A 23,612-nucleotide genomic window follows, 5' to 3' on the forward strand; every position below is an offset into this window, starting at 1 on the left:
AGACCTGGTGGAAGCCTAGTGGATGGGGGCCAATGTTCAGACTTGGTGGAAGCCTAGTGGATGGGGGCCATGTTTCAGATTAGGTTTTCTGTACCGCAAGTACAGTAGCTTATCCTAATTTGCTTATTTTCATTGAAATTGAGATTGAAATAAGTTTATTGAGGTAAAATACACACAAAGGGATGAGGTAGCTCAAGCTATTCTCACCCCGTTCAGTACATCGTGTTAATACATACATAGACACACATCACAAACAATAAACATGTTGCCAAACATTCTGAGAAATAAACATATACATTTCCTCCTTTACACAAGTACTTACTTTCATTTGCATACTTGCGAGTGAGACAATAATTCAAGAAAGTTTTAAGGTGATGTGCCACATGCACTCTTAGCATCTTGAGTACGCAAATGTTGGTTAGAGTAAATAGATAGATATAAACAGTATGCAAATGATTTAGGAGCCTGTAGACACACCAGGAATTACAGTAACGCGATGAATCGATGATAAAATTCTTGTACCAGGACGGGGGATCGAACCCAATTGGATTGGCTACCTACCAGTCCGGAGTCTCCAGACTCCTAGAGGATAAAGGTGGATCCTAGGATATATCATCATTAGCAGATCGTGGTTCATGGGTTAAAGACGTGCGTCTGGGGTAATAACCAGCACGATGGTTCCATCTTTGTCCTGCAACGAAGATTTCTTCAAGGTTGTAGTTATCGTATAATTTGCATATGTGAATATTTGTGCATCTTCTTCAGATAATTTACATCTGAGAACATAGAAAATAATGTGAAATGATATGTAAATTACGATTTATGCTCATAAGGGAGTCGGTCGGCCGAGCGGACAGCCGGTCGGCCGAGCGGACAGCACGCGGGACTTGTGATCCTGTGGTCCTGGGTTCGATCCCAGGTGCCGGCGAGAAACAATGGGCAGAGTTTCTTTCACCCTATGCCCCTGTTACCTAGCAGTAAAATAGGTACCTGGGTGTTAGTCAGCTGTCACGGGCTGCTTCCTGGAGGGTGGAGGCCTGGTCGAGGACCGGGCCGCGGGCACACTAAAAGCCCCGAAATCATCTCAAGATAACCTCTCAAGATGTAACTATGTTTTTAGAGATAATATGATGTAAAGCAGAATCTAATTTGGTTGATAGTTAATTGCCCTAATTTGCATTCGAGTCCCAAGGAGTTATGAATTGTTGTTAATATGTAAAGTCACGTAATATTTAAGAGCGTTGAGGGTATTATATCAGAATTATGACATTTTAGCTTAGGATTTCCCTTATGGCGCAATGGTAAAGCACTCGCCCGGCGCTTCGCAAGCACTCTGGCCTGGGTTCGTATCCTAGCCGGGAAATATTGACCGGGCATCAATCCTATGAATAGATACCTAGTTGTTAAACGATTTGGCGGGTCGTATTCCGGGGGCAAAATTAGGATTAAGGGCCTAATTAGGAATTAGGATTAATTAGGATTAAGTGATCTCGTTCCATGGGCACAGGTTTTGATCACGTTACATTGTATTTAGCTATAGACTGGATTGGGGGCCCAGGCCTGAAACAGATTTAGGGACCAAAGAAGAACTAGTACATTATGGCAACTAGTACTGGTGGCAACTATCACAGGAGGTAATGGCAGAAAACTTGTAAATAAACAGAGTGACTGTGGTTTCGTCGTGAGGGGAGACCCAGGAAAAATGTGTTACCTGTCAGTGCCTACCTGTCAGTGTCTACCTGTCAGTGTCTACCTGTCAGTGTCTACCTGTCAGTGTCTACCTGTCAGTGTCTACCTGTCAGTGTCTACTTGTCAGTGTCTACTTGTCAGTGCCTACCTGTCAGTGTCTATCTGTCAGTGCCTACCTGTCAGTGTCTACCTGTCAGTGTCTACCTGTCAGTGTCTACTTGTCAGTGTCTACTTGTCAGTGTCTACTTGTCAGTGTCTACTTGTCAGTGCCTACCTGTCAGAGTCTACCTGTCAGTGCCTACCTGTCAGTGTCTACTTGTCAGTGTCTACTTGTCAGTGCCTACCTGTCAGTGTCTATCTGTCAGTGCCTACCTGTCAGTGTCTACCTGTCAGTGTCTACCTGTCAGTGTCTACTTGTCAGTGCCTACCTGTCAGAGTCTACCTGTCAGTGTCTACTTGTCAGTGTCTACTTGTCAGTGCCTACCTGTCAGTGTCTATCTGCCAGTGCCTACCTGTCAGAGTCTACCTGTCAGTGTCTACTTGTCAGTGTCTACTTGTCAGTGCCTACCTGTCAGTGTCTATCTGTCAGTGCCTACCTGTCAGTGTCTACCTGTCAGTGTCTACCTGTCAGTGTCTACCTGTCAGTGTCTACTTGTCAGTGTCTACTTGTCAGTGCCTACCTGTCAGTGTCTATCTGTCAGTGCCTACCTGTCAGTGTCTACCTGTCAGTGTCTACTTGTCAGTGTCTACTTGTCAGTGTCTACCTGTCAGTGCCTACCTGTCAGTGTCTATCTGTCAGTGCCTACCTGTCAGTGTCTACCTGTCAGTGTCTACCTGTCAGTGTCTACTTGTCAGTGTCTACTTGTCAGTGCCTACCTGTCAGAGTCTACCTGTCAGTGTCTACTTGTCAGTGTCTACTTGTCAGTGCCTACCTGTCAGAGTCTACCTGTCAGTGCCTACCTGTCAGTGTCTACTTGTCAGTGTCTACTTGTCAGTGCCTACCTGTCAGTGTCTATCTGTCAGTGCCTACCTGTCAGTGTCTACCTGTCAGTGTCTACCTGTCAGTGTCTACTTGTCAGTGTCTACTTGTCAGTGCCTACCTGTCAGAGTCTACCTGTCAGTGTCTACTTGTCAGTGTCTACCTGATAGTGTCTACCTGTCAGTGCCTACCTGATAGTGTCTACCTGTCAGTGTCTACCTGCCAGTGTCTACCTGTCAGTGTCTACCTGCCAGTGTCTACCTGATAGTGTCTACCTGTCAGTGCCTACCTGTCAGTGCCTACCTGTCAGTGCCTACCTGCCAGTGTCTACCTGTCAGTGCTTTACTAGACAGCTGTAGCCAGCACGACAACTGTACAGAGGTGCCCCTGTAGATGTACCTCAATAGAAACACCTGTACAAGGGGTAGCAACACCTCCCCAGCATCCACAACTCTCTTAGTCAACTACAAGACGCTGTCCAAGATGCTCTGGCAGTGTGTATACTCAGCATAAGTCATTACCATATCAGAGTGCCAAGTGCCAAGTTCGTATGCCGAAGCAATTGCCACGAGAAGTGACGAAAGGCACTTGAAAAAGAAAATCACAGATACAAGGAGGTAAATCCCTAAAATTCCTAAACTTTGGGATTTAACCCCACTGGGAAACAGACTGGGAACATCTGTGCCACAGATTCACCCAAGATTTTATCGAAGGACACGAGATTCATTGACAGATTGGGAAAGATCTAATTTTTTTTTTTTTTTGAGATATATACAAGAGTTGTTACATTCTTGTAGAGCCACTAGTACGCGTAGCGTTTCGGGCAGGTCCCTGGAATACGATCCCCTGCCGCGAAGAATCGTTTTTTCATCCAAGTACACATTTTACTGTTGCGTTAAACAGAGGCTACAGTTAAGGAATTGCGCCCAGTAAATCCTCCCCGGCCAGGATACGAACCCATGACATAGCGCTCGCGGAACGCCAGGCGAGTGTCTTACCACTACACCACGGAGACTGCTTGAAATGAAATATGAAATATATACAATGAAAAATATATAATGAAATATATACAAAGGTCTCCCAGTGAGCATACACCCAGTATGGCGTGGCACAGTAAGTGGATGTATGGCCACATAAGACACACATTGATGTATGACCACATACAACACAGTATTAAGACCAATGACTTCATCAGAGGACAAGTGTGGACGCTCTCCTTCAGATGGATTGGACCCTGGGTTCAATGGAGTGAATAATCTCTTGAGAAAATACACCTCAAGCACTTTATTCTTTTTCTTTCGACTCGTCCATCTATCTCCATCTTTCTCTCTCTCTCCATCTCCATCTCTCTCTCCAGCTCCCTCTCTCTGACATTAGACTTATGCACTCTGAAATGTAAAGAGTGCATAATTTTCACCAGAGTGAAAATATTTGAATAGAACTCTACATACGTCATCATAGAGCTCCACATTCCACTATCACATCTTTCTAAGCCCCTCCACGCCGCCCGTGGGGGCTCTGGGGGCCACAACACATCCCTACCCTGGCACATATCAGTCCACAACCTTCACACAAGGAGGAAGAGTAAGAACATCGGTGTTCTGTCGCGAGTACGGGGGGATCTCAAGGCCCACATCACTATCTAGCATCGACACTACGTCGACCGGTAGCACGACACTCAGGTGACACTGACACTACGGCTCCCGCGTGACGGGGAAGCCGTCGGCTGCCCCGGGAGAGGGCTGGTGTTTACACATCAGAGGAAGGAAGAGAGGAGCGACCTACCCACCCGCGCGCGCGACACTGCTCATACTGCAAGAACTGTGCCCCAAGGTTGGTGTCTGAACTACCCCCTCCTTGCCCCCCCCCCTCATTAGCCCCACTCACCCTCTGTACCCCCCTCCCCCCCCCCCAGTGCTTTATCTCACCCCTCCTCACTCCTTAACTGTCAAGATATCGTTTAGTGGTAGTTAACTGGGAGTAACTACGCGATTCCTCTCTCTCTCTCTCCGCCGCTCGTCTAGGCGGTAAGGAGAGATTCACTACTGGCGACGGACACTAAGATGTGTCTTAAGACGTGTCTTAATTCGCCCCTCTTCATCTTACCCTCCTCGTGAACCCCAGCCCCCGCCCCCCCCCCCCTCCATCACGCTACCTTCACTACACACAACACTATTTACACTATACGCAACACTAACCTCACTAGCACTAGCTACTACACATTAGGGGCCTGACGACTGAGTGGACAGCGCTCGGGATTCGTAGATTCGTAGTCCTAAGGTTCCGGGTTCGATCCCCGGCGCAGGCGGAAACAAATGGGCAGAGTTTCTTTCACTATGATGCCTCTGTTCACCTAGCAGTAAATAGGTACCTGGGAGTTAGACAGCTGCTACGGGCTGCTTCCTTGGTGTACTCACCTAGTTGTGTTTGCGAGGATTGAGCTTTTGGCTCTTTGGTCCAGCGACTAAAAGCAATAGGGTGTGTGTGTGTGTGTGTGTGTGTGTGTGTGTGTGTGTGTGTGTGTGTGTGTGTGTGTGTGTGTGTGTGTGTGTGTGTGTGTGTGTGTGTGTGTGTGTGTGTGTGCGTGTATGTATAAAAAAAACAATTGATTGACAGTTGAGAGGTGGGCCTAAAGAGCCAGAGCTCCACCCCCACAAGTACAACAAGGTAAGAACACCACACACACACAGCACTAGCCGCACTATCCTCACCCATCCCCCAGTGCTATATAAAGTCCAAAATGGCTCGGCGCTCTCTCCTGATAGTTCCCTTCCCTCCCTGTTCATTAACTGGAACACAAAGTTTACCCGGATGTTGCTGCCCCCCTCCCCCCCCTCCCCGCCCCCTCCCTTCCGAAGGACTCTGCCATGCCCATCTCTTGCCACAACAGTCAAGTTGAACGCTGGAGGTGAAATAATCAGCAGGGAAGTGCCAGTCGTTTGCTGGCCCTCGGGGCCTCTCACCACACAAGCAGGGGTGATGAGGGACTTCATTTACGGACTATAGTGCCACATAGTGCCACGTCCTTTCCCTCCGTCCCGTCCCATCCCCGTCCCATCCCCTGTCCCTACCTCCCCCTTCTCCCCTTTCCTGTTTACTGTCATTGACTCCCTGGGGGCAAGGGTATCTATCGCTCCGAGGCGATGACCCCTAAGCGACCCAGGGTTCGAGTTGTTTACAGTCCCGTGGGTCGTGACCCATGGGGCAACTGGCAGTCTGATCCCAGTAGGTCTGATTTCAGCCAGGACCAGTAGGTCTGATCCCAGCCAGGACCAGTAGGTCTGATCCCAGCCAGGACCAGTAGGTCTGATCCCAGCCAGGACCAGTAGGTCTGATCCCAGCCAGGACCAGTAGGTCTGATCCCAGCCAGGACCAGTAGGTCTGATCCCAGCCAGGACCAGTAGGGTCTGATCCCAGCCAGGACCAGTAGGGTCTGATCCCAGGCAGGACCAGTAGGGTCTGATCCCAGCCAGGACCAGTAGGTCTAATCCCAGCCAGGACCAGTAGGTCTGATCCCAGCCACGACCAGTAGGTCTGATCCCAGCCAGGACCAGTAGGTCTGATCCCAGGCAGGACCAGTAGGGTCTGATCCCAGGCAGGACCAGTAGGGTCTGATCCCAGCCAGCACCAGTAGGTCTGATCCCAGCCAGGACCAGTAAGGGTCTGATCCCATGCAGGACCAGTAGGGTCTGATCCCAGGCAGGACCAGTAGGGTCTGATCCCAGCCAGGACCAGTAGGGTCTGATCCCAGGCAGGACCAGTAGGGTCTGATCCCAGGCAGGACCAGTAGGGTCTGATCCCATGCAGGACCAGTAGGGTCTGATCCCAGGCAGGACCAGAAGGGTCTGATCCCAGGCAGGACCAGTAGGGTCTGATCCCAGCCAGGACCAGTAGGGTCTGATCCCAGGCAGGACCAGTAGGGTCTGATCCCATGCAGGACCAGTAGGGTCTGATCCCAGGCAGGACCAGAAGGGTCTGATCCCAGGCAGGACCAGTAGGGTCTGATCCCAGGCAGGACCAGTAGGGTCTGATCCCAGCCAGGACCAGTAGGGTCTGATCCCAGCCAGGACCAGTAAGGGTCTGATCCCAGCCAGCACCAGTAGGGTCTGATCCCAGCCAGGACCACTAGGGTCTGATCCCAGCCAGGACCAGTAGGGTCTGATCCCAGGCAGGACCAGTAGGGTCTGATCCCAGCCAGGACCAGTAGGGTCTGATCCCAGCCAGGACCAGTAGGGTCTGATCCCAGCCAGGACCAGTAGGGTCTGATCCCAGGCAGGACCAGTAGGGTCTGATCCCAGCCAGGACCAGTAGGGTCTGATCCCAGCCAGGACCAGTAGGGTCTGATCCCAGCCAGGACCAGTAGGGTCTGATCCCAGCCAGGACCAGTAGGGTCTGATCCCAGGCAGGACCAGTAGGGTCTAAAACCTGCACCAGCATCAACATTATGACGTCATAGTGACCTCACATCTAGTCCACCTTAGTAAAACATTTTAATCTATTTCTTTTGGTCGAGTTTGGTTGGAGTAAGTTAGACTGGGTTGGGTTGGCTTGGGTTTGACCGGGAGTCTTTAGATTAGATTGGATTGGGTTGCCGGTGATTGCAGTATTGGTTGACCAAAGATTGCATAGATTGCCTTGAAAAAAGAGTCCGTAGTCAGGTTTCTAAGCGACGTGCAAATGTTAGCGTCCCATATGTGTCCCCTGTTTATCTGTGTCCCCTGTTTATCTGTGTCCCCTGTTTATCTGTGTCCCCTGTTTATCTGTGTCCCCTGTTTATCTGTGTCCCCTGTTTATCTGTGCCTCTGGAGTCAGTACTGTAATTATAACCACTCGCAAATTTGTCTCCCTTTACAATTCCAATAGTTGTCTTCCCCACCTCCCCATGCAGGTCGGCGTTCAATCCCCGACCGTCCAAGTGGTTAGACACTATTCCTTTCCCCCGTCCCATCCCAAATCTTTATCCTGACCCCTTTCCAGTCCTATAATAGTCGTAATGGCTTGGCGCTTTCCCTTGATAATTCCTTTCTCTCTCTTTCCCCATTTTTATGGAGCAGATAACTTCTGGCCACCGTTTCATTTCTTCATAACCTTACACTTTTTGGGATTGAATTCTAGCAACCATTTGTTTGTTCACTATTCCTCTCTTTTTACATTCCTTGCTAGGGTTAGCATCATCTACAAACATTGACATGTTCGAGGTTATTTTCTCACTAAAGTAATTCACCTAAATACCGTATATTAAAAGTCATATATTGACCACTACAATAAGGTCTGTGGGTTGCCTAAGTCCCAAAGTTTCCGGTTAGGCATAACAGTTCCATTTTATTTTTCAGAATGGAAACTTAAGACAATGGTGTTTAGGGGCCTGACAGCTGAGTGGACAGCGCTCGGGATTCGTAGTCCTGAGGTTCCGGGTTCGATCCCCATTGGAGGCAGAAACAAATGAGCACAGTTTCTTTCACCCTGATGCCCTTGTTGACCTAGCAGTAAATAGGTACCTGGGAGTTAGACAACTGCTACGGGCTGCTTGCTGGGGATGTGTAACAAAAAGGAGGCCTGGTCGAGGACCGGGCCGCGGGGACGCTATGCCCCGAAATCGCCTCAAGATAACCTCAAGATAGCCATGAGGGGGATATTCTTCTCCACGTGATCTTGCACAACGGTCAAGATTATCCTGAGAAAAGTAATTTAATAACACTCGTTGGATTGGCAGACCAAGCTGGTCCTTATCTGTAGATCCCACTCACACAGTGTAGTGTGGAGGACAAGGCTAGGTTTGGAATGCTTGGATGCAAGGCTTGGAATTCATGACTTGTTAAAATTGTCTTAGATACAAGAGTTCGAGTCTACATCAGACGAGCTCCCCTGTGCATGACATACGCGATATACTTGTTAGACAACTCACTCCAGTCCTTAACTTTGGCGTAGTCTCTGGAGGAGGGAGGGAGGGGAATTAATAGGGGTAAGCGCCAAGCCATTACGACTATATAGCACTTGGAAGGGATCAGGATATGTAGGGGAAAGCGCCAAGCCATTACGACTGTATAGAACTTCTTCTTGAGGTTATCTTGAGATGATTTCGGGGCTTTAGTGTCCCCGCGGCCCGGTCCTCAACCCCCAGGAAGTAGCCCGTGACAACTGACTAACACCCAGGTACCTATTTTACTGCTAGGTAACAGGGGCATAGGGAAGGGGCATTTGGAAGGGGTGAGGATAAGTCTCTGGAGGATGACCACAGTGCTGGGAGAGGCAAACGTAGACTTAATCCTTGCTGACAGACCACTTCACCATGATCCACTTCACTGGAGTCTGCCAGTGCAGACCGCTTATCACATGCCTCTGTATGACTAACCATCCTGTGTGATGGGGATTTTTTAGCATCACCTAGTTAGCTTTTTTGACACACTGTACTCCACTTCATATAGTCTAGGGTAACTGCACTAATGCAGATGTACCTCATATCTTAATAAAAAAAAAATTCACCATGATACTTGTAGTAGATAATAGTCGCTTCCCTGGAGGCCTCTTACTAGAACTGAACACTGTGGGAGACGACCCAAGTACTGCAGATGCTCAAATGAACAAATCCACAAGGGCCGTGCCGAGGATTCGAACCTGCGTCCGGGAGCATCCCAGACACTGCCTTAATCGACTGAGCTACGACATGAGCTCAGATGCTAAAGCCGATGCTTACCATTGGCGAAGACCAATTGGAGACTCATGGAAATACCTCTACACTTCCGTGGATATAAACTAAATTGATAGCGCTACGGCCGCACACTTTTGGGGATCCGGGGTTCGAGACCCCATAGAGTCCAGAGGAATGAACAGTCATACATCTTTGTGGTGTGTTCACACTGGGACATGCCTTCACTAACCACGTGGACTGTATCAATGACATAAAGGCCAAAAATAACAGAGCTCCACCTGACCAATCACACCCAAACATATCATCTAATCACCCAATCACCCGACTTGACCCCCCCCTTAAACCCAGACGGGGGGGGGGTGTCACGTAATCTGGGGTCAGACAATCTATGGGGTCACACAATGGCTCTTTTAAATAGAGTTTCTGATGCCAGAAAGAGCCCTGGAACCCATTACCCATGCGCCAGGCCCCTAAAAATGGTGTCTTCATGTCCTCGACAAGGAATGGGGGGATGGGTGGGGTGAGAGGGGGGGAGGGTAGTGGGGAAGATCAACCCCCAGCCGGCCCAGGGAGAAATACCGTGGCCATAATTAAGATATGAATTGGTAATTGCTAGGAGAAAGGAAGCGATAAATAACGAGGGAGTGATAAAGAGGGGGGGGGGGTGATAAAGAAGGGGGGGTGATAAAGAGGGGGTGGGTGGTAAAGAGGGGGGGGGGTCACGTGACCCGCTGGCTCTGCCTCATTTTCAGGTCATGTTATGAACTCGTGCCTCCCATTCTTGGGTCACATTAGTAACGAGTGATCAGGTGAGTGCATCACGCATGAGTGTATGCTGAACACAACTCATGAGTATGTGGTGAGTGCATCACATGAGTATGTGTTGAGTGCATCACATGAGTATGTGTTGAGTGCAACGTGAGTATGTGTTGAGTGCATCACATGAGTGAGTTGTGTGTACAGCGCCCAGAGTACCAATTAGCCAGAAGACACCGAGAGTGAACAAGTGAACCTAACTACAGCTGCGGAAAGAGTTAATGGTTCAACGAGTGAAAAAAAAAAAACATAAAATCATGCAATTCAATTGACCCCCGACTCATTTATTACCGGAAGTTCAAACGACCAATACGATCTAAACAAAAAAAAATATGGCTTAAATATTTTAAGAGCTCATTCAAACACACACACACACACACACACACACACACACACACACATCTAATGTGTGGGTATCTAATAAAGCAGAAGAGATAAAAGAAAGAGTGAGTGAAGCAGATCCTGACATAGTTGCAATTGTGGAAACTAAAATTAATGACATGATCTCAGATGCTATCTTTCCTGAAGGGTACCAGGTGATACGAAAAGAGAGGACACAGAGACAGGGAGGGGGAGTAGCACTCCTAATAAAGCGGAAATGGAAGTTTGAAGACCTGGGAAATCGAGTTACCAATGAGTGCACAAGCTTCATACATGGAACTCTGACAGTAGATGGGAGGAAGATTGTGATCTTGGTAATCTACAATCCCCCACCAAACAGTAGAAGACCCAGGCAGGAGTATGATGACAACAACAAAGCATGTATAGATGAACTGCAGAAGGCAGCAACACTAGCCCACAGAATGAGAGCGAAGCTGCTGATCATGGGGGACCTAAATCATGGAGAGATAAATTGGGAATCAAGGAATCCCCATGGAGGGGATGAAACGTGGGGAGCAAAATTAGTAGATGTTATAGACAGGAATTTCCTGACACAACATGTGAAGGAAGACACAAGGGAAAGAGGAGGAGATGCACCGAGCCTATTAGACCTGATTTTCACCCAGAACGTAGAAGATATCGAGAATTTAGAGCATGAAATACCTCTAGGGGCCAGTGACCATTGTGTCCTAGTCTTTGACTACATGATGGAATTCAAAATTATGACCATGGGACAAGAGATCTGGGAAAGGAGAGCTGACTACAGGAAAGGGGACTATATGAGGATAAGGGACTATCTGGGTGAAGTGCAGTGGGAGGAAGAAATTAGAGGAAAAACAGTCCAAGATATGATGGACCTAGTCATACAGAAATGCCAGGAGGCCGAAGAGAGATTTATACCAACGGTAAAGGGAAAAAATAAGAAGGAATATAATAACCCATGGTTTAATAGACAGTGTCAGGAAGCAAAAATGGCCAGCAGGCGGGAGTGGAGGAAGTACAGAAGACAAAGAACAGAGGACAACAGAAGCAGATACAACAGAGCTAGGAACGATTACATTAACATAAGACGAACATCGGAAAGGGACTATGAGAACGATATTGCAATCAAAGCGAAAAAACAACCTAAGTTACTACACAGTCATATAAGAAGAAAAATGTCGGTGAACGACCAAGTGACAAGACTAAGGAAGACAGAGGGGGCATATACTGAAAGTGACAAGGAAATCTGCGAGGCACTGAATGCCAGTTTCCATGGAGTGTTCACTACCGAGCCTGAGCAGCTCCCATTGTTGGAAGGGGTTACCCTAGATGAAAGACTATCAGATATAGAGGTGACAGCAGAGGAGGTAATGAAACAGTTGACAACTCTAGATGCAACTAAAGCAGTTGGACCAGACAAAGTATCACCATGGATACTAAAAGAAGCAGCACAGGCCCTCAGCGTGCCTCTGGCAATGATCTTTAATGAGTCACTTATGTCAGGAGAATTGCCCAGTTGCTGGAAGAAGGCAAATGTCGTGCCGATCTTCAAGAAAGGAGATAGGGAGGAGGCACTTAACTACAGACCTGTATCACTGACAAGCATCCCCTGTAAAATACTGGAAAGAATAATTAGGCTACGACTGGTTGCACACCTGGAGAACATTAGGTTTGTGAACAAACATCAACATGGGTTCTGGACAGGGAAATCGTGCCTAACAAACCTTCTGGAATTCTATGATAAAATAACGAGGATAAGACAGGACAGAGATGGTTGGGCAGACTGCATATTTCTGGACTGCCAAAAAGCCTTTGATACAGTACCGCACATGAGACTGCTGTTCAAGCTCGAGAGGCAGGCGGGGGTGGGGGGAAAGGTCCTAGAATGGATAAGGAACTACCTAACAGGAAGGAGCCAAAGAGTTACGGTAAGGGGCGAGAAGTCGGACTGGCGAACAGTAACAAGTGGAGTACCACAAGGATCGGTGCTGGGACCAATTCTATTTCTTGTATATGTTAACGACATGTTTACAGGCGTAGAGTCCTACATGTCGATGTTTGCGGATGATGCAAAGTTGATGAGAAGAGTTGTGACAGATGAGGATTGCAGGATCCTCCAAGAGGACCTGAACAGATTGCAGAGATGGTCAGAGAAATGGCTACTAGAATTCAACACGAGCAAATGTAAAGTTATGGAAATGGGACTAGGAGATAGGAGACCAAAGGGACAGTACACAATGAAGGGGAACAGCCTACCTGTAACGACGCGTGAAAGAGACCTGGGGGTGGACGTAACACCTAATCTATCTCCTGAGGCACATATTAATAGGATAACGACAGCAGCGTACTCTACACTGGCAAAAGTTAGAACATCATTCAGAAACCTAAGTAAGGAGGCATTTAGGGCGCTTTACACTGCCTACGTAAGGCCAGTCTTAGAGTATGCCGCCTCATCATGGAGTCCCCATCTGAAGAAGCATATAATGAAACTGGAAAAGGTTCAGAGGTTTGCAACGAGACTCGTCCCAGAGCTACGAGGGATGGGGTATGAAGAGCGCCTGAGGGAACTGTGCCTTACGACACTAGAAAGAAGAAGGGAGAGGGGGGACATGATAGGAACGTATAAGATACTCAGAGGAATTGACAGAGTGGACATAGACGAAATGTTCACACGGAATAGTAACAGAACGAGAGGACATGGATGGAAGCTTGAAACTCAGATGAGTCACAGAGATGTAAGGAAGTTTTCTTTTAGCGTGAGAGTAGTGGGGAAATGGAATGCACTTCAGGAACAGGTTGTGGAAGCAAATACTATTCATAATTTTAAAACCAGGTATGATAGGGAAATGGGACAGGAGTCATTGCTGTAAACAACCGATGCTCGAAAGGCGGGATCCAAGAGTCAATGCTCGATCCTGCAAGCACATATAGGTGAGTACATATAGGTGAGTACACACACACACACACACACACACACACACACACACACACACACACACACACACACACACACACAAACACACACACACACACACACACACACACACACACACACACACACACACAAACACACACACACACACACACACACACACACACACACACACACACACACACACACACACACACACACACACACACACACAGTGTCAGAGTGTTTTAGTGTCAGAGTGGTTGATAAATGGAATGCATTAGGAAGTGATGTGGTGGAGGCTGACTCCATACACAGCTTCAAGTGTAGATATGATAGAGCCCAATAGGCTCAGGAATCTGTACACCTGTTGATTGACGGTTGAGAGGCGGGACCAAAGAGCCAGAGCTCAACCCCCGCAAACACAACTAGGTGAGTACACACACACACACACACACAATGGGACACAGGTGGAAACTGAGTACCCACATGAGCCACAGGGACGTTAGAAAGAACTTTTTCAGTGTCAGAGTAGTTACCGGATGGAATGTATTAGGCAGTGATGTGGTGGAGGATGACTCCATACACAGTTTACAATGTAGATATAATAGAGCCCAGTAGGCTCAGGAACCTGTACACCAGTTGATTGACAGTTGAGAGGCGGGACCAAAAAGCCAGAGCTCACAACCCCCGCAAGGACAACTAGGTAAGTACACACACACACACACACACACACACACACACACACACACACACACACACACACACACACACACACACACACACACACACACACACACACACACACACACACACAGCTCCCCACCACTAACAAGGTTTAACAGTATACACACACAGCATTAATTCCTACCCCCACCATGGTCACATATCAACCACCCTCTTTCTCAGGGCATTTCCTGCCTAAGTTCCAGCAGTGGCTCGATTCCATCTTCGAGACAAGTTGTGTGTGTTCATACCTCGTGTCCTGACCTCAGAACAACATAGATATTCTGCAGGGAGGAGTTCTCACCAGCAGAACATCTCTCTCCATGTTCAGCAGGGGGATACTCATCTGCAGAACACCTTTCGTCTCGTATACTCCGTAAACTTACCTGAGAACACCTACAGTGCCCCAAACACCTTCAGTCACCACCGTACCTGGAACAGAACGAGACTCTGGTGAGGTTGATGTCAAGATTAAATAATATGGGCATGATGCAACGGTGGTATGGCGTGCAACAGCAGTCACTCGGTCTGGGGATGACGGCAGGCAAGTGCCTCTTGCAACCAGAAAGTGGCTCTTGCAACAAGAGCCTCCTGCAACAAGGAAGTGCCTCTTGCAACCAGAAATTGCTTCCTACAACAAGAAAGTGCCTCTTGCAACCAGAAAAAGCCTCCTGCAACAAGAAAGTGCCTCCTGCAACCAAGAAAGTGCCTCCTGCAACAAGAAAGTGCCTCCTGCAACCAAGAAAGTGCCTCCTGCAACAAGAAAGTGCCTCCTGCAACCAAGAAAGTGCCTCCTGCAACAAGAAAGTGCCTCCTGCAACCAAGAAAGTGCCTCCTGCAACAAGAAAGTGCCTCCTGCAACCAAGAAAGTGCCTCCTGCAACAAGAAAGTGCCTCCTGCAACCAAGAAAGTGCCTCCTGCAACAAGAAAGTGCCTCCTGCAACCAAGAAAGTGCCTCCTGCAACAAGAAAGTGCCTCCTGCAACCAAGAAAGTGCCTCCTGCAACCAAGAAAGTGCCTCCTGCAACAAGAAAGTGCCTCCTGCAACCAAGAAAGTGCCTCCTGCAACAAGAAAGTGCATCTTGCAACAAGTGCCTCCTGCAACAAGAAAGTGCCTCCTGCAACCAAGAAAGTGCCTCCTGCAACAAGAAAGTGCCTCCTGCAACAAGAAAGTGCCTCTTGCAACAAGTGCCTCCTGCAACCAGAAAGTACCTCCTGCAACCAAGAAAGTGCCTCCTGCAACGAGAAAGTACCTCTTGCAACAAGTGCCTCCTGCAACCAGAAAGTACCTCCTGCAACCAAGAAAGTGCCTCCTGCAACGAGAAAGTGCCTCTTGCAACAAGTGCCTCCTGCAACCAGAAAGTGCCTCCTGCAACCAGAAAGTACCTCCTGCAACCAAGAAAGTGCCTCCTGCAACCAGAAAGTGCCTCCTGCAACCAAGAAAGTGCCTCCTGCAACAAGAAAGTGCCTCCTGCAACAAGAAAGTGCCTCCTGCAACAAGAAAGTGCCTCTTGCAACAAGTGCCTCCTGCAACCAGAAAGTACCTCCTGCAACCAAGAAAGTGCCTCCTGCAACGAGAAAGTACCTCTTGCAACAAGTGCCTCCTGCAACCAGAAAGTACCTCCTGCAACCAAGAAAGTGCCTCCTGCAACGAGAAAGTGCCTCTTGCAACAAGTGCCTCCTGCAACCAGAAAGTGCCTCCTGCAACCAGAAAGTACCTCCTGCAACCACGAAAGTGCCTCCTGCAACCAGAAAGTGCCTCCTGCAACCAAGAAAGTGCCTCCTGCAACAAGAAAGTGCCTCCTGCAACAAGAAAGTGCCTCTTGCAACAAGTGCCTCCTGCAACCAGAAAGTACCTCCTGCAACCAAGAAAGTGCCTCCTGCAACGAGAAAGTGCCTCTTGCAACAAGTGCCTCCTGCAACCAGAAAGTACCTCCTGCAACCAAGAAAGTGCCTCCTGCAACGAGAAAGTGCCTCTTGCAACAAGTGCCTCCTGCAACCAGAAAGTGCCTCCTGCAACCAGAAAGTACCTCCTGCAACCAAGAAAGTGCCTCCTGCAACCAGAAAGTGCCTCCTGCAACCAAGAAAGTGATTCCTGCAACCAAGAAAGTGCCTCCTGCAACCAAGAAAGTGCCTCCTGCAACCAAGAAAGTGCCTCCTGCAACCAGAAAGTGCCTCCTGCAACCAGAAAGTGCCTCCTGCAACAAGAAAGTGCCTCCTGCAACCAAGAAAGTACCTCCTGCAACCAAGAAAGTGCCTCCTGCAACGAGAAAGTGCCTCCTGCAACCAGAAAGTGCCTCCTGCAACAGGGGGTAAACCTGGCATAAACTATCCAGTGAACGCTTACGAGGCCCCGAGATAGTTTAACATGGATTAAGTGGTGTAAACTGTTGTTGGTGACGCCTTGTTGTGTTAGGCCAAGAGTTTTATGTTGGTGCTCGACGCCACGACCGGATTCACAGCCTAGAACGACCTACACGACCTACACCACGACAAATGACTGCCACGAGACACGACATACCACGAGACACGACCGCCACGAGACACGACCGCCACGACACACGACCGCCACGACACACGACCGCCACGAGACACGACCACCACCGCGAGACACGACCGCCACGAGACACGACCGCCACGACACACGACCTCCACGAGACACGACCGCCACGAGACACGACCGCCACGACACACGACCACCGCGACACACGACCTCCACGAGACACGACCGCCACGAGACACGACTGCCACGACACACGACCACCGCGACAAACGACCACCACGAAATAAGAATTAGCAAGAAGATGATATTAAGAACTTTTGAGACGGCAGGACATAGACACAGAAAGCTGCCGTAAGACCGTCAGGCTGCGAGCAGCCGCGTCCAACAGCCTGGTTGACCAGTCCAGCAACGAGGAGGCCTGGTCGAGGACCGGACCGCGGGGGCGTTGAGCCCCGAAACCATCGCAAGGTAATCGCCTATCACCGGACGCTTACAGTAACAAGAGAACAACAAAGAAATGTGTAAAACTGCTATGTAGCAGTTAGCTTAGCAATTTCTCTCCCTAACTGCTTTACCATACATGGGGAACTACAGAACATTCGTGTAGCCTTAAAGCACTATAGGGCCAGGAGTCATCTTCTTGAGGTTATCGTGAGATGATTTCGGGACTTAGCGTCCCCCGTGGCCCGGTCCTTGACCAGGCCTCCTTTTTTGTTACACAACCCCCAGGAAACACATCTCTAACCCTGTCCAAGGAGGACAGAAGAAAATGTATATTTGCTGGTTAGCACTGTAAATGTTTGGCCACGTCTGTGGTAGAAAAAAAACTCACCTACACATATACATATATAATAGATATGATAGAGGAAAAAAGACTGTGATTCAGTTCGTTTAGACAACCGTCGGTCAGAAAGGTGGGGACCAATAGCTAACACCTGGATATTGCCGGCACAAAATGAGTGCAATTTGCGAGTACACCAAAAGGAAACCATTTCAGGGGTCGACGAATTGACCACAATTCAGTACAAGAAATACAAAATACATCACGCATACTTACCACAATTTCCTTCTAATATATGCAATTTAGAATGCATGAAATATTAACTTAAAGAGCGCAAATAGTGTAAGAAAAAAACTCATATTACATAGGAAATGGCGCTCTTAAACGAGCACCTTGGAGCTATGACTGTAATAATTCCGCTCTCAGGGGAAACCACAGTCCACAAGAGCTTTTGTTTTCCGTAAGGACACGGTACGCGTGATCACAGTACCCGAGCAGGTAGAGGCAGGCACAGTTCCCACACACACACACACACACACACACACACACACACACACACACACTCTTAGAAAGAACTTTTTTTTAGTGTCAGAGTGGTTGACAAATGGAATGCATTAGGAAGTGATGTGGTGGAGGCTGACTCCATACACAGTTTCAAGTGTACATATGATAGAGCCCAATAGGCTCAGGAATCTGCACACCTGTTGATTGACGGTTGAGAGGCGGGACCAAAGAGCCAGAGCTCAACCCCCGCAAACACAATTAGGTGAGTACATGGAAGCCGGTGGCCGAGCGCACAGCACGCTGGGCACGTGATCCTGTGGTCCCGGGTTCGATCCCGGGCGCCGGCGAGAAATGATGGGCAGAGTTTCTTTCACCCTATGTCCCTGTTACCTAGCAGTAAATAGGTACCTGGGAGTTAGTCAGCTGTCACGGGCTGCTTCCTGGGATGTGTGTGTGTGTGTGGTGTGAAAAAAAAGTAGTAGTAGAAACAGTTGATTGACAGTTGAGAGGCGGGCCGAAAGAGCAGAGCACAACCCCCCAAGCACAACTAGGTGAATACATCTAGGTGAATACACACACACACACACACACACACACACACACACAAAAGAGCCGAAGCTCAACCTTCCAGCAAGCACAGTTAGGTGAGTACATACACACATTTTCAAGATGCCACCCACAACATCAGTTTAATTATCAGATACTTTTTTTTTATTGCCAAGTGAACAGAGGCATCAGGTGAAGGAAATTCTGCCCAAGTGTTTTTTTTGTCTCGACCAGGAATCTAACCCGAGTGCCTGGATTGTTAGTCACGGACGGTGACCACTCGGCCGTGAGACCCTATGTATACACTCACCTAGATGTACTCACATGGGCTTGTAGGGTCGCGCTGGGCTCCTGGCCCCCGCCTCTCCAACATGCTTACATTAATGCAGTAACCCCATTACTCATACTTTTTACCCTATTTACAATTGAAGTATTTATCCTTTACTTTTAACTTATAACTTTTTAACAGTTAACTTTTAACAGTTAACTTTTAACGAAGGCCGTGACACTGAGGCAGTTGCTTCTGATGTGTGTGTGTGTGTGTGTGTGTGTGTGTGTGTGTGTGTGTGTGTGTGTGTGTGTGTGTGTGTGTGTGTGTGTGTGTGTAAGGACAAGAGTGCACACACACACATGTACAAACCAACGGAAGCTTATAAGAGGATTTACACAATTTACTATAAGTAGCCTCGTTGTTCAGTGGGGGGGGGAGGGGGCAGTGCACAGCCCTCCAAGACCAAACATTATTATTTTGTTTTATTATTATCATTATTATAATTTTATTATTATCATTATTATAATTTTATTATTAATATTATTACTATAATTTTTTATTTTTATCATCACTATAATCAACATTATTATTATTATCATAATTATATCACATTTACATTCTTATATTTCGGAATATAAACTGCCTCAGTTCGCATGAATATATCAAGAAACGGGAACTTAACAAAAGTTTTATCTCAGTAAATTACAAGTCCCCAGACGAGATACATCAAGCACCAGAGCCTCTGAGGGCGTTTACAAGCACGGGATAACACTCTTATCCAAGCCGGATCCAACTGTGTTATCCTGGACCCGGATTCACGAAGAAGTTACGCAAGCACTTACGAACCTGGGGCCAAATTCACGAAGCAGTTATGCGAGTACTTACGAACGTGTACATCTTTCCTCAATCTTTGACGGCTTTGGTTACATTTATTAAACAGTTTACAAAAATGAAAACATGCCAATCAACTGTTGTTATTGTTATAAACAGCCTCCTGGTGCTTCGGAGCTCATTAACTGTTTAATAATTGTAAACAAAGCCGTCAAAGATTGAGGAAAGATGTACACGTTCGTAAGTACTTGCGTAACTGCCTCGTGAATTTGGCCCCAGGCTCGTAAGCTCTTGCGTAACTGCTTCGTGAATCTGGCCCCAGGTTCGTAAGTGTTTGCGTAACTGCTTTGTGAATCTGGCCCCAGGTTCGTAAGTGCTTGCGTAACTGCTTCGCGAATCTGGCCCCAGGTTCGTAAGTGCTTGCGTAACTGCTTCGTGAATCTGGCCCCTGGTTCGTAAGTGCTTGCGTAACTGCTTCGTGAATCTGGCCCCAGGTTCGTAAGTGCTTGCGTAACTGCTTCGTGAATCTGGCCCCAGGTTCGTAAGTGCTTGCGTAACTGCTTCGTGAATCTGGCCCCTGGTGTGCCTGTATACTGATCCGATATATACTGATACTATGTATACAGTTTACCGCCATACACCACTATGAGGTCGTCCTCGACTCCGCCCTGGTCGAGTATACATGCCTACCAAGATACATATGTGTACCGGGTCGTCGGGGGGAGGGGGGGACCAATTGGCTTCGTTTTGGACTCACTATTTTGGGATCCCGGGTTCGATTCCCGGGCGGGACAGAGAGAGAGAGAAAAAAAATTAGTTGGACACCTTTTTCTTTCACCTAATGCCTCTGTTCACCCAGCAGTGCATATAGATACCAAGGGGGGGGGGTTAGGCACCTGTTGTGGGGTTCGATCCTGTAGAGGGTCAGTAGTTCGACCTTTGGGGAAGGGAGGGGGGAGGTGGGGGGGGGATGATGGGGGGGGGGAGGGAGGAGACCACAATACACTTTGGCAGTAAACGAAAAACGAATTAATTATTTTATTTCTGATGTATGACTGTATCAGACACATTGTATCAAGAGCGTTTACAATGTATTATAGCATACATCAATTTATTATTTCCCATTTTCCTCTTGTCGTTAAGATTTGATATTTATTGTTTAATGGTATCAACATTTATGTTACCCTCCTATTGTCTGGGTGGGGCCGCACAAGAGACAATATTGGGCTGCGTTATTGTTATGTCAATTTGGGCTGTGTGCCGGGGTCACAGAGCTGGAGCTAGTATCGTGAAAGTACGGGATGAGCACATACACACACCGTATTGCAAACACACACGCGCCCACTCACAAAAAACACACACACGTGTGTACAACCAAACACATTCAATCCCTCCCCTCCCCCCCCCCCCCACACACACACACAAAAACCCAGGTACGCACACAAACACACACACACACACACACACACACGCACAGAGTGTCAGAGTGGTTGACAAATGGAATGCATTAGGAAGCAATGTGGTGGAGGCTGACTCCATACACAGTTTCAAGTGTAGATATGATAGAGCCCAATAGGCTCAGGAACCTGTACACCTGTTGATTGACGGTTGAGAGGCGGGACCAAAGAGCCAGAGCTCAACCCCCGCAAGCACAATTAGGTGAGTACACACACAAACACACATCATAATATCACAATTACAGACATTACCATCACACCATCATCACTAACCACTAAGATAGAAGCTCGCGATCACTATCTCTTAAGACACCCACAACGATGTGCTCCGCGGTAGTGAATGCTGCGACTGACACACTAATTAGTATTTACGATCTCCCTCTTACGATATATAATAGAGCCGAATATATCAGTGTTAAAAATCCCCACTATATTATAGTGTTAACTTAACTAGCCTTCAACTTTAAATTACTCAATGTCCATTTCATATAATGTTTCATATAAATCCTTCTCTGATGTCCACGATTAAAAAGAGAGGTTAGCAAACACGACTCGCAAGGATGAGGATCCAGGTTCGAATCCTGGGTATGGTGGGAGAGGCGCCCGCCCCTGAATAACCAGCGGTAATCAGCGACCTGGATGTAAATCGATTAAAGAACCGCGTTCTAGGGAAGCATTCAGGGTGGTGCATTAAAATGAGAAGTCATAGATAGCCTCCGAACAGTGGGAGGCTACTGTGCCTTGGGGGACGTCAGGTAACATATATATATATATATATATATATATATATATATATATATATATATATATATATATGAATGAAAACTCACACCCCAGAAGTGACTCGAACCCATACTCCCAGAAGCAACGCAACTGGTAACTACAGGGCGCCTTAATCCGCTTGACCATCACGGCCGTCAAAAGGAAGTGATAGCCGAGGCTATTTGAGCCACTTCCCCGACGGCAACTCGGATGGTAATCTTGGGCATAGCATTTCACCAAATCACCTCATTCTTTGGGGCACACGTGAGGAACACAAATGCGAACAAGCCTGAATGGTCCCCAGGACTATATGCGAATGAAAACTCACACCCCAGAAGTGACTCGAACCCATACTCCCAGAAGCAACGCAACTGGTAACTACAGGGCGCCTTAATCCGCTTGACCATCACGGCCGTCAAAAGGAAGTGATAGCCGAGGCTATTTGAGCCACTTCCCCGACGGCAACTCGGATGGTAATCTTGGGCATAGCATTTCACCAAATCACCTCATTCTTTGGGGCACACGTGAGGAACACAAATGCGAACAAGCCTGAATGGTCCCCAGGACTATATGCGAATGAAAACTCACACCCCAGAAGTGACTCGAACCCATACTCCCAGAAGCAACGCAACTGGTAACTACAGGGCGCCTTAATCCGCTTGACCATCACGGCCGTCAAAAGGAAGTGATAGCCGAGGCTATTTGAGCCACTTCCCCGACGGCAACTCGGATGGTAATCTTGGGCATAGCATTTCACCAAATCACCTCATTCTTTGGGGCACACGTGAGGAACACAAATGCGAACAAGCCTGAATGGTCCCCAGGACTATATGCGAATGAAAACTCACACCCCAGAAGTGACTCGAACCCATACTCCCAGAAGCAACGCAACTGGTAACTACAGGGCGCCTTAATCCGCTTGACCATCACGGCCGTCAAAAGGAAGTGATAGCCGAGGCTATTTGAGCCACTTCCCCGACGGCAACTCGGATGGTAATCTTGGGCATAGCATTTCACCAAATCACCTCATTCTTTGGGGCACACGTGAGGAACACAAATGCGAACAAGCCTGAATGGTCCCCAGGACTATATGCGAATGAAAACTCACACCCCAGAAGTGACTCGAACCCATACTCCCAGAAGCAACGCAACTGGTAACTACAGGGCGCCTTAATCCGCTTGACCATCACGGCCGTCAAAAGGAAGTGATAGCCGAGGCTATTTGAGCCACTTCCCCGACGGCAACTCGGATGGTAATCTTGGGCATAGCATTTCACCAAATCACCTCATTCTTTGGGGCACACGTGAGGAACACAAATGCGAACAAGCCTGAATGGTCCCCAGGACTATATGCGAATGAAAACTCACACCCCAGAAGTGACTCGAACCCATACTCCCAGAAGCAACGCAACTGGTAACTACAGGGCGCCTTAATCCGCTTGACCATCACGGCCGTCAAAAGGAAGTGATAGCCGAGGCTATTTGAGCCACTTCCCCGACGGCAACTCGGATGGTAATCTTGGGCATAGCATTTCACCAAATCACCTCATTCTGTGATGGTCAAGCGGATTAAGGCGCCCTGTAGTTACCAGTTGCGTTGCTTCTGGGAGTATGGGTTCGAGTCACTTCTGGGGTGTGAGTTTTCATTCGCATATAGTCCTGGGGACCATTCAGGCTTGTTCGCATTTGTGTTCCTCACGTGTGCCCCAAAGAATGAGGTGATTTGGTGAAATGCTATGCCCAAGATTACCATCCGAGTTGCCGTCGGGGAAGTGGCTCAAATAGCCTCGGCTATCACTTCCTTTTGACGGCCGTGATGGTCAAG

The 23,612-nt window shown here is 48.1% G+C and overlaps 2 protein-coding genes across 6 annotated transcripts in view; one reads left to right on the forward strand and one right to left on the reverse strand.

Moving 5' to 3' along the window:
* Positions 1-23,612, reverse strand: part of LOC123755372 (ras GTPase-activating protein raskol) — a 378,842-nt gene that overhangs the window by 238,541 nt on the left and 116,689 nt on the right. Inside the window, exon 1 of one of the 5 annotated variants that reach the window (XR_011229178.1) lies at positions 562-698. The exons of 1 other annotated variant lie outside the window; for it this stretch is intronic. Coding sequence is in view for 3 of the 4 variants with exons in the window: in XM_069327644.1 (XP_069183745.1) it covers positions 562-637 (76 nt within the window). In the remaining variant the exon portion in view is untranslated. Of the gene's footprint in view, positions 1-561; positions 699-23,612 lie in introns of those variants that run through there. 3 more of the 5 variants (XM_069327644.1, XM_069327642.1, XM_069327645.1) reach the window with 3 other exon arrangements.
* On the forward strand, positions 5,812-16,448 carry LOC138366739 (nucleolar and coiled-body phosphoprotein 1-like). Its single transcript, XM_069328016.1, has 2 exons — positions 5,812-5,893; positions 14,650-16,448. Exons 1-2 carry the CDS (start codon positions 5,812-5,814, stop codon positions 16,446-16,448), a joined length of 1,881 nt encoding a protein of 626 aa, XP_069184117.1.

This window comes from Procambarus clarkii, chromosome 20 (genome assembly GCF_040958095.1).
Source record: "Procambarus clarkii isolate CNS0578487 chromosome 20, FALCON_Pclarkii_2.0, whole genome shotgun sequence".
Classification (NCBI taxonomy): Eukaryota; Metazoa; Arthropoda; class Malacostraca; order Decapoda; family Cambaridae; genus Procambarus; species Procambarus clarkii.

What these genes read in the sequence shown, in the direction of transcription:
- LOC138366739 (XM_069328016.1), top strand. Translation starts at nt 5,812, where the DNA reads ATGACCCCTAAGCGACCCAGGGTTCGAGTTGTTTACAGTCCCGTGGGT. An exon ending in CAACTGGCAGTCTGATCCCA is followed by an intron (nt 5,894 to 14,649) that starts GTAGGTCTGATT and finishes GGCGTGCAACAG; the next exon opens with CAGTCACTCGGTCTGGGGAT.